Raw genomic sequence first — 11,385 nt, 5'->3', positions numbered from 1 at the left:
ATAATTTGTTTGGAGGTGTTTCTCTCTCTGTTTTTTTCCTCTCTTGTTTGTTTTGATTTGGGAATTATTTCTGCTTCCTCCCCACCCCCCGTTTCTCTCTCCACACTACCTTCTTGTCTTCTCTCCTTTTCTAAGTGTGGTTGAATTTGTAAAAAATCTGGCATAAAGGAGAAGCTGCTGCCATCAAGGCGGATTTGCTAAGTGTGCTGGTTGAGAATGAGAGAAGGCAAATTCAACCTCACAGGCATCCCACCTTCTGCAAGGGATTCGGCGTTGCCAATGGCTGAGAGGAATGCGCCTTTTATTTCTCTGGAAAGAAAAGTTGAAATCTCTAAAGTTTGATTCACGGTTGTCCATAGAGTTCGCTCGAATTTCCTTAATGCTATTTGGGTTGCTGGGCTCTGGGTTTCCGGATTGGGAATCTTTGGTGATGGATGTGACTCCATTTTCCAAACACTTTCTCTGATTTGAGGGGGAGGCGGAGCTGATTTGGGTTGATTTTGGGGGGTGGAAAGCTTGGAGGTTTATTCTTCTTCCGAAAGTGAGAAGGAATCGGCTGAGGGCCGGAGGTAGAGTTCGTCAGGTTGCCGAAGCGCAGGTGCCGCAGCAACCGAAGAATTGCTTAATTTTCTTTCTGTCCCCCGCCCCCCATGTCCAAAGATTTGCTCTCGATTTTTGGGGCGCCGGGGGTACGGTTTACAGAAGGGATTCAGAGGAATGTTTTATTGCCAGGATCGGGAGTGTTTTATTGTGAAAGAGACGAAGGATTGTGCTGTTTACTACGGGAGTAGGCTGCGGAGAGGGCAAGGGGCTGGGAGATGTTATTCCAAGCCTACTGTACAAATTCTGGGGAACCCAGCTGAGTACCCTGGGAGTTTCTTCCTTAGGGCAAGCGTGGGTGTGGAGGGAGCCGAGGATGGGTGAAAGGAAAGCTGCACGGGGAAGACAGCCCCACCTGGCATCGCCAAGAAAGTAGTGACGGTGAACCCTTGCCTCCTTAGGTATGAAAGATGCCGCCGAGCTTCTGGGCCACCGGGAGGCGGTGAAGTGTAGGCTGGGCGTGGGGAGCTCCGACCCTGGGGGCCATCCAGGGGACCTGGCGCCCAACTCCGACCCAGTGGAGGGAGCCACTCTGCTGCCCGGGGAGGACATCACCACAGTGGGTTCCACTCCGGCCTCGCTGGCGGTGAGCGCCAAAGACCCGGACAAGCAGCCCGGGCCTCAGGGCGGCCCGAACCCCAGCCAAGCCGGCCAGCAGCAGGGCCAACAGAAGCAGAAGCGCCACCGGACACGCTTCACCCCCGCACAGCTCAACGAGTTGGAGAGGAGCTTCGCCAAGACTCACTACCCCGACATCTTTATGCGTGAGGAGCTGGCGCTGCGTATCGGGCTGACGGAGTCCCGAGTGCAGGTACTCGGGGCTTGGGCTCTGGGGCAGAAGGCAAGGACCGGGCGGGAGGATTTGGGCAAAGGGAGCAGTATCTTTCCTTCCCCTGTGGAGATCCCGGGCTGCGTTCTGGCTGTCTGTGCGTTCCTGTGTTGAGTTATCTCCTTCTCTATCCGGAAACCGGTCCCCATCGCCATCCCCCAGTGGACACGCAAGGCCCCTGTCTTCGGCCGGTATAGCTACAACCGGGAAGAAGCTCCTCAAAATCGAAGCCCAGAGTTATCGGGCTACAGGGTTTGCCTCCTTCTCCTGAGAAGGCAACCTCAGCGCCCCCTCTCCCCCCAGGCAGCCCAGCCGAGCGCACACCTCAACTCCTGCTCCTGTTATCGACAAGTATCACCCCCTAATGAGTTTGTGTTAAGCGTTTGGATAAAAGGAGGAATGCAACAATTATACAGTAAACAAGAGAAAAGAACAAATAAGGCGAATGGGCGCCCTTTAAAAAACCCAGGTTTCACAGCGTGGCTTTATTAAGTATCGACCTCCCTCTGCACTCAGGCAAAATATTCCTAGTTTTGATGTTTGCAAAGGGTTTGAACTTTCACGGTCTACCAATAACCTGGGGACAGCTGACGAGATTCCCACAGCCGGTGAGCCCTGTTTTGTTTTGGAGTCCACTAAGAAAGCTGGGGTGGGGTAGGGGGATGAAGGCTTTCTGTTGTAGATATCCGGTCTGAAGAGGGGCATTCGGGACGGGAAAGGTTGACAGGTAGTAGAGGAAATCATTGCTGACCCCTAATTCCCCTCCAACCACTCACCAAGCTGTAAATTTTATATAACCTAGAAAATTATACCTATAGCTTTTCTGAAAATTGGGGAATAAAAGCATAAGCCTAGTGAATCCCAGATTTTTTTGTTCGCTTTTTAAAAGAATGAAGACAACGAATCGAATATTTTACGGACAGGTGCCTGGAGGTGAAATTCCAAGCGCGGGTACTTACTCTTGAGCTATCCATGGTGCTGAAAAAAATCTTCTTTTGCCATTTGGTCGGTGGTATTTTCTGTACGATTTCCTGGGTGTCATCAATCTGGTCAGCTTGTTAAACCAGCGCTACCTACTATTATAAATTAACTTTAAATCTTAGTTACTTTACATTTTATTTAAGAAGCAAGCGATGAGAGCGTCCATAATCACAGCATTGAATATTTCTGTCTCCATTTGGCATTTCAAAGATAGTCTAAACGGAAAAAATAGAGCATGCTTTTTCTGTTCTAATACTAAATGAATATAATTGGGGATTTTAAATAGTCAAGTTAATAAAGTAATATTGATTAACATAATGATTAACATTTTTATTCAATATAAGTCTGGGTGGTTTTGCTAGTGAAAGGCCTAAACAGTGATCTCCTAAAACTACACACTGAAAGAGTGCTAACTGCATAACTGTAAACATATATTAGTAATGCTCTTCAAAATTTTTACCTTTCACCTTTTAAAAATACCTGAAGTTGAGTTTTAACCTTTACATAAATATACAATTTCAATACTTCCATCAACACTGATGACAATGCTTGCTTGTAGGTTCGATCTTGTGGGTTAGAAATTCATAAATTTTGTTTTTTGTCCCTTAAGAGAAATACTATCTATTAATTCTTGTTTTAAAGGGTAAAATACTGTGTCTTAACGTAGACATACTGGCAATTAGTTTAAATTAAAATAGAACTTAGAATCACAAATAAAATATAATTGAACAACTGATTTTATGAAAAAGGAAACGAGGTCTATTAAACTTTATTAGGTCTTCCAAAGGTTAATGACAGTTATTCTTTTAATAGAAAAAGTTATAAATGAAATATAAGCTATGTAACAGAAATAGTTATTTTCAAAAAGTACAGAAAAGAATATGCAAGAAGAAAGAGACAAAGTACTCTAATTGTTCCAGCATAATGTTCAAGCAAAGATAATAGCTTGAGCCTGCTGATAGGCACAATTTAATAGAATGGCAATTTCAATATTTTTAAAAATAATGTTCCATAGTTTAAAAAGTAATCAGATCAACATAACCTTCTTAATTAACTTTTCAAAATGATTAACATTATGTAATGTAATGCAAAAATAGTTTATGGAAAATGTATTTACTTCACAATTCACTGTAACATTGCTCCTTGACCAAATTCAAATTAAATAGTAATTGGTTTATGTTCTTATATGATCAGTGCTTCATAGTTTTCTTTATAGTTAACAGATTGCCACACACTCTTTTCTGTATGTGGGCCACTGCACTGATTAAAAATTATCTAAACATTTAATTCATTGCAATTGTATATTTTTAAAGATGCTTTTTGATTCTACACTAAATTACCCAATATACTTATTTTTTAATCTCTATTTGGTATATATTATACTTTTAAGTATTTATTAAAGCATCTCTACTCACATGGAGGCCAATTCCATGTCTGATATCGCTCCTCTTTTCTGGCTAGTGTAATAAAACCATTCCTTTTATAGCATGCCATTATTAGAAACCAATTTCAGAATTATTTATAACCTGGAATGGCTTATTAAGCAGCAATGTGAGAATCATGCAAATTATGTGATCAAATGCAATATAATAAGCATAATCATTAGTCTCTAGCACGGATTAATTAACTTTCAATATTTTATTTACATAAAAACCAAATCAGTGAAATAACTTCTGCACAGTCAGGCTTGCCTTTCAATATTTTATACGAACAAAAATAATGTGCTGTAATTCCATTGACCGTGTCCCCCAGAATGGCCCTGTCACCTGCCACATCTTAATAGGGGGACAAGCTGAGAGTATTTTCTAGTTTTCTAATGGAATGAGAAATTGCATTTTCTTCCTCTCCCAGCACTATTAAAGTGTAATGAATTCGGCCCAGAGTTCACGGCTGGCTGATCGAAATGAACCTCAGATCTAGGCTTTAATACAGCTCCCCAAATTTCCTCCCAAATCTTCACATTAATCATTGCTGGATTCCAATGAGATCTTCATAAAGCATTTGCTTCAAGGGGGGGAAAAGTAATATTCTCTCTTTCTCTCCCTCTTTCCTCTATTTCTCAGCCATTTATAGCTGGGGAATTAAACGGGCTATATATTTTAAAATACATTTACAGTATGTCTATATTACTGTAACAGCAGATATCATGAAAGTAGATTTTTAGATTCCAACCTCCATTAGATTCTCACTGTTGTATTAAGCATTTTCCAAGAAGAGCTGCATTTCAAACTGAATACAAAGTTGGCCCGTGTCTGTGGTTAATATATTTCCTGGAGTTGTCATCTGCGCATTCTGAAAATCTCCCTTAGGTTTTGCCTGCATTTTAATCCGTCATGCTCTAGTTTTCAAGTGGAAACATTCACATTTTAAAAACATATGCATCGTAGCGTGGAACGGAGGTGCTCAGACTCCATGCAGATTTTCCCCCCCCAATCCCAGTAAGCCATGAAACATAAAAAAATTTGTAGCCATCATTTGACTACTAACCCTCAAACATAATTGAGCATGATTTTTCGATTATTTCTATAATATTTAGTTCTTTAACAGCTGTTCTTTTCCACCTGTGCCTGAGCAGAGCCTAGGTTCAGAAACCATCGTGGTAGTCGCATTTTCTATTGAAATTCTACTGGGCAACCCTCCCCTTCCTCTTTCTTTTTTCTGCTTATTCCCTTACACTCTCTCCCCTCAAACAAACATTTCGGGATTCACTGGCACTTGTAGGTTGTTAGAAACCGGTCTTGACTCTATAAGACACCTTTCAAAACAATTCGGATGCAGTTTGTCAAGTGTGGGAACCCTTTGGTTACAGACACCGTCGCGTCTACCTCCCCTGAGTCCAGCCTTGGGTGGGTGCTGCACAGCGACTTGCGGCCTTAGGTCTTCTCGCTGTGCCATCCTTTCCTCCTGAGAGTTGCTCTCCGCCTAAGGCCGCTAACAGCTCAATCGGGTCTCATTGATCCCATTCACCATATAGAGCCCTGCTGCCTCATTAATCCGTTGTACCACCAGCTCAGGGGCTGCAGCTGGGAAGAGACGAGACCCGCTTGCCCATCGCCGACGCTGGGATACGCCGCAATCTGAGAAATGGGGTAGAAACCACAGGAAGAAAGTGGTAGGTGATGGCGTAGGCACGGTAGAAAGGCGAGGGCCGGCCCAAAGCTGAGGGAGTATTCTAGACGACAATGCCGTTAAGCATAGAGTGCGTCTATGCTTGCCTGGGCATGAACACACCACTGAACATTGCTGGCTCACGGAGACCGAGGGCAGGTATGTCCATACCCCTCTGATACTTTAGCTTGCAGAGTAAACACTAAATAGGTTACATTAACGGATGAACAACCTTTTTTGGCCACGGATATGGTGGTCAAATTGCGTTGGCCAAATTCTAAGAGGAAACTCAATCAGTACCTGAGCTGTGTCCCACATCATTTATATTTAGGCATAGTAAACTCCAGCTGACTAGACTTTAAATTGCAAGTCTTCCAAGCCGGCCTGCTGGCAAGTTATTATTATTGTCATTTAAAGAGATCATATTCAAATAGGAGGAGATGGGAGTTATCTTGGACTGGCAAGCTTATGTGATAACTTTCAGGCAGAATTCTTCTTCTGTGATAAAGGGTTTGACATGCCTGGGCAAATTTGCCTGGTAGGGTCTGAAATTCCTGAGCCACTCTTAAGAAAAAAGAGAATAGAAAGGCTATTTTCATTTGGAGTATATTTTATCAAACTCATTTCCCTGAAAAAGGACATTTGGGTTTGTCTAAGCAAAATTAAATTTGACTCATATATTGCATGGTAAAATGTGACCTCCTTTAATTCGTATTGGTCCGAACATTTGCTTTTAGTTTATAGATGAAATGGGGCAACATGAGGGAATCGGAGGCCTTGTTACTTGGGACCCTTAGTAAGTTCCTGAAAAGAATAGACTTGAAGTCCCCTGGGGCTCAGAGCTTTGGCAGCATGTTCCAGGACACGTACAGCCCAGACGAAGAGTTGTGGCAGTAGCACCAAGCAGTATGGGAATGAGAAATCACGGTGGAGACCCAAACCACACCCAAACCACACTGTAACTCAGTGGCGCTCACTTTCTCACGCAGATCACTATATTAACCTCTCCGCCTGTCAACCGTGGCGTTAGGGGTTTTCCTTTGTCTTTCGATTTTGAAACTATGTCATCCACGGCCCCTCATCAATTTCCAAATTTCCAGCGTTTCTGAAAATTCTATAGCCTATCAGTGTTATAAGGCATGCTATTAAGCCACATGGGTACACATGTTTATCTTCATTTGTACACCTGTGGGTCGAGCTTTGACACATGCCTGACTGCAGACCTGTGAATCTGTGCAGTGCACAGAATGTGCAGGGGCGTGGTGAAGACTACACACCTTGGTGTGTTTGCACAGTGCGCAAACGCTGCGGGGCACGAGCTCTCAGGAGCACAGGACTCCTCGCCTGGTGGGTACATGGGGCGCCAGCTGCCAGGAGCTGTTGGGGAGCCACGGCTCCGACTGGGTTTGTGGGTGTGTCGGGCCGATGGCACTTGTTTCTCCCGGGGCAGAGCTGCTGTATCCGCTGCGGGTTTCTGGAGCTCAAGCCCGAGCTTCCCCGCCGCCCGGCCGACTAACAGCGCCTTGTCTGTCTCCCGCCCCACCCGCTCCAGGTCTGGTTCCAGAACCGGCGCGCCAAGTGGAAGAAGCGCAAGAAGACGACCAACGTGTTCCGCGCGCCCGGCACGCTGCTGCCCACGCCAGGCCTGCCTCAGTTTCCTTCGGCTGCCGCCGCTGCCGCCGCCGCCATGGGCGACAGCCTATGCTCTTTCCACGCCAACGACACCCGCTGGGCGGCGGCCGCCATGCCGGGCGTGTCGCAGCTGCCGCTGCCGCCGGCTCTGGGCAGGCAACAGGCCATGGCGCAGTCGCTGTCCCAGTGCAGCCTGGCTGCCGGGCCGCCGCCCAACTCCATGGGCCTGTCCAACAGCCTGGCGGGCTCCAACGGCGCAGGGCTGCAGTCGCACCTCTACCAGCCCGCCTTCCCCGGCATGGTGCCCGCCTCCCTCCCCGGCCCCAGCAACGTCTCCGGTTCGCCCCAGCTCTGCAGCTCCCCGGACAGCAGCGACGTGTGGCGGGGCACGAGCATCGCCTCCCTCCGCCGCAAGGCGCTAGAGCACACAGTCTCTATGAGCTTCACTTAATGCAGCCGCGCCCCGGCCCGCTCCGCCCCCAGCAACGCCCCCGGGGCCGCCCCGAGGCCCTTCCGGCGCGCGCCGGGACCCAGGCGCTCTGCCCCGTCCCGCCCCGGTTTTCCGCCCTGTCTCGTTTCGTCCTCGCCTCTCTCCTACGCTTGCTCCGGCTCACCCCTAGCCCCAGCCCGCGAGGCCCCCCCCTGCGCCTGATTTCGCTTGCCCGCGGTCCCCGGTCTCCCGGCAGCCCCTCTTCCCTTCCCATCCAGGTGCCCCCTCAGCCCGGCCTCCAGCGCCTCAGCCCACCCTTCCCGCCATCCCGGACTCCCCGCTCGCGCTGGCCGTGCTCGTGCCCTTCTCCCGGCCTTCTGCCTGGCGGCGTTCCCACCCACACCTTCGACGCGACGCCTACGACCCCCCTCGCCCGCCGCCTCCCCTACGTCCCCACACTTTGCGCCCCTCCTCCCGCGCCCCTCCTCCCGCGCCCGGCAAAAGCATCCTTCCCGCCATTTTACGTACCAGGGAGTCGACTCAGGATCTGAAATCAGACACCAATGGACTGGTTTGTGGGCAGAAACACACACACTCGCACTCTCGCTCACGCTCAGACGCTACACACACGCGCGCACAGACACCTAGGTCACACACGGACGTGTTCAAGGGACAGCACAATGTTAGGGATTTTTGTCTTAAAGGAGGACAAGCATCTGCTACCAACCGCCTCATCCGAGGGCCCAGCTGCTATGATTTGATTTGTCCTTGTGCTCTTCGAGCTCCTTTCTTTCCTCTCCCACCACCCTACCCTTGCCCAGTCCACCCGGTCACAGGTGGAGCCCTCTCTTGGCTTGCAAGAGAACGCTTTTATTTTTATTTCATCTGATTTTTATTTTCTTACGCACAATTGTGTGAGGGTGTAGAAGGGAAGGCTTCTCCGGAGGAACGCGACAGTGGATTGGGTGGCTGGAGTAGACTAAAGGAGTCATGTGACGAAGAAGAGGTGATCTGACCCATTTTGATAAGTCTTTATAAGGAGGAATAAAATAAACATGTAAGCAGAATTTTCTTTTGTAAAAGCAAAAGTCACATCTCTTTTCTGGATCCTTCAGGACTGGGGTTTGTTTGCTTCCTTTTCCGTTTCTCTCTTCTCGCTGCTCTGTGCCCTTGGTTGTTTTGTGGTCGTCCTGTCGTCCCTCGTGCCCCTCGGCCACCTGCCGGCCGCCGATGGGGGCACTCGGACATCTACAATCCTGCAACTTTGTACAGAGAAACACAATCAGCTCTTTCTGCATGTGCTGGTCAAATCCAAACCCAGAGAACAGAAGCGCTTTCTAAGAATGAACAAATATGTGAAATAGGATGTTTTGTGTAGATAAAGCATTCTTGTTACATACTGGTCAATTTGTGATATGTTTTAACTTAATGTCTGTGTTTATTTATGGAATTCGGTTTTCTTAATAAATGTTTGAGCTAATATAAAGCATATTATTTGACTTTTCCGGACAAGTTTATATCAAGTTAAATGTAAATGGATAAAATAAAATCATTTTCAGTATGTGATATAGAGAATGATGGGTTTTGGTGTGACCTCGAACGGCGGGAGGGGTCTCGTGGCGGGAGGGGAGGGGCCAGTCTTGGGAATGGTCATATTCGCGGCAGTTGGAGGGGTCCTGGCGTCCGGGTCACGTGGGCCCTTCACCCTGTGCTGGGCTTGGGTTCGGTTTCTGAGGGCACGGTGAGGTCTCCGCGGCGGGGAGGCGTCCAGGGGCCTTGCTGCTAGCGCCTCCCGCGCAAGCTTGGAGCCTCCCGAGGCTTCTCAGCCAACCTAGGCTTCCGAGGCAGAGGTGGGGCTCTGAGCGTCGCTGTCGGCGCGAAACGCAGGGCCTGAGAGTTTCTCGGATGAACGGTGTCCCTGGGGCAGTGGCGCGCAGGGCGCCTCTCGCAGGTTGCGTGAGCGTGATGGGGCGGCAGTGGGCGGAATGGGATCACAGTTCGCACCCTCGGCCTTCTGAGCCCCGAGCTCTGCCCTCCGGCGCCGCCCCAGCCGTCTCTGATCCCAGGTACCCGGTGGACGCGAGGCCGTGGCTCTTGCCTCCCCCCAGGGCCTAGACCTCGTTGGGGCCTTCCCTCAGGTGACGACGCCCGTCAGGTCCCCAGACCCAGGCTCCGCTTCAGATACCCGGGGCCTCCCAAATAGCGGCAAATGTGCTTCTCCAGAAGAGGCGTGTCCGGGACGACCTGCGCCTGTCAGGGCTTTCCCCCACCCCGGGGCTGCTCTGGTTTCCTCTCAGGGTTCCTGCAGGCTGCGTGCTAACCTCGACTTCAGCCACGTGCTCAGGGGACTGCCCCAAAGGCATAGGGAAAAAAATACTGTTTCTTTGGTCGGCCGAGGGGAAGGTTGCAGTGTGTTTTAAACTTGGAGGCAAATCGATGTCACAGGCTTCCTTGGGAAGGCTAACCAAAATCAATCTTGTGGTTTGAAATTTAATGGTCATTATAGGCATTCAGAGGGCACCCCTTTTCCCACGGGAAGACTTCTCATTTGGTTGCCTCAGAGTGTAAACCCTAAAAAACACCCTCGTGCTAAAATACAACTGGGCTACATGTGAATTTGAGGAGCTGCTGTAATCGTTACTCAACTAAGAGAACACAATGGGATCTCCTCAGAGATGAAAACAAAAAGCTGTGATTTTTAATGATAAGAATAAATCTGTTCATGTTACCTTAGGAATTTTCATTAGAGGTAAATTGGTGGGTGGGTTCACAGAATATTTCAGTTCTACCTTTTCTAAAGACTATTTTTAGTATAACATTAAAATATTAAGAGAAAACATGCTCATTGTGAATTTCATACAAGAATGGAACATTTCTGTATTTGAGAACTCATCCAAGAATTTAGCAGCACACAACCACCAAATTTCTAAAATATGAGTTGATGAAAAATACTTTTCCTTGTTTTTACATTTCATCATATTCTCCCTTATTTTAGTGTTCTTAAAAAAAATGAAATCGTGGTTACTGTAATCTCAAGTCACATTTAAGAGATCAGTACAAATTACAGATTGCTTCACCAGTGCTCATGGAATGTTGTTTACAAGGATGCTAATTTTACAGCTTTTTATGCTGCTATAAAGCATAACTTTATGATGTAGGAATGCAATAAAAGATGCTAAATGGAATCTTTAAAAATTGTATTTCTCAAAGGCAAGGGAAATGGGATCTTTCATTGGAAAAAAATGGGCCAACTCAGAACACTGATGAGAAGTTGCAAATCAACTCAAATGATAGATGCTTTCAAAGATACTTATATTTCATAATGTAGTGTTTATTTATCAATATTATAATGAAACTATACAGAGTTTTTCACTTGACCTGACTCTGGGCTAACATTTGTTTCTATAGCAATAGATTTTTGTATTAAGAATCCTGAACATTTTAAAGTCATATATGCCATTAGGTTAAAGGAAGGCAAGCTAGCCTAAATTGTTAAGGTTGACAGTTTAGCAAAGATAAAAAGAGGAGAATAAGAATCTCAATCACAAGCCTAAAATATTTCTGCTTTTTGAGGGAGAAAAATCTAACGACAGAATAATGCTTCATATTTTTTTTTCTACTCATCATTAACAGCAATTCTGACTCAAAATTGTTAAAGATCCAATAATAATTAATTAAATTTAATAAGGGAATCAAGACACTAACGTTGAATAGTATCAGAAAACAAAGTAGGTAAGTCCAACATACTAGATGTTGCCTCTAATTGTACTTTTTGCTGAGTAGCCTGTTTGGTATTGAATACAGT

At 46.8% G+C, this 11,385-nt stretch overlaps 1 protein-coding gene across 1 annotated transcript in view; it reads left to right on the top strand.

Annotated features, from left to right (window-relative positions):
• The window catches only part of LOC108303750 (orthopedia homeobox), a 9,625-nt gene extending 479 nt beyond the window's left edge, over window positions 1–9,146 (top strand). The window contains exons 2-3 of the mRNA XM_017527695.2: window positions 1,002–1,411; window positions 7,071–9,146. Coding sequence (XP_017383184.1) covers window positions 1,002–1,411; window positions 7,071–7,601 — 941 coding nt within the window. The 3' untranslated portion in view covers window positions 7,602–9,146. The remainder of the gene's footprint in view (window positions 1–1,001; window positions 1,412–7,070) is intronic.
• The last annotated feature ends 2,239 nt before the right edge of the window (window positions 9,147–11,385 follow it).

The sequence above is a fragment of the Cebus imitator genome, unplaced genomic scaffold (assembly GCF_001604975.1).
Source record: "Cebus imitator isolate Cc_AM_T3 unplaced genomic scaffold, Cebus_imitator-1.0 Scaffold50, whole genome shotgun sequence".
Lineage (NCBI taxonomy): Eukaryota > Metazoa > Chordata > Mammalia > Primates > Cebidae > Cebus > Cebus imitator.
This window is presented reverse-complemented; position numbering and strand designations above follow the sequence as displayed.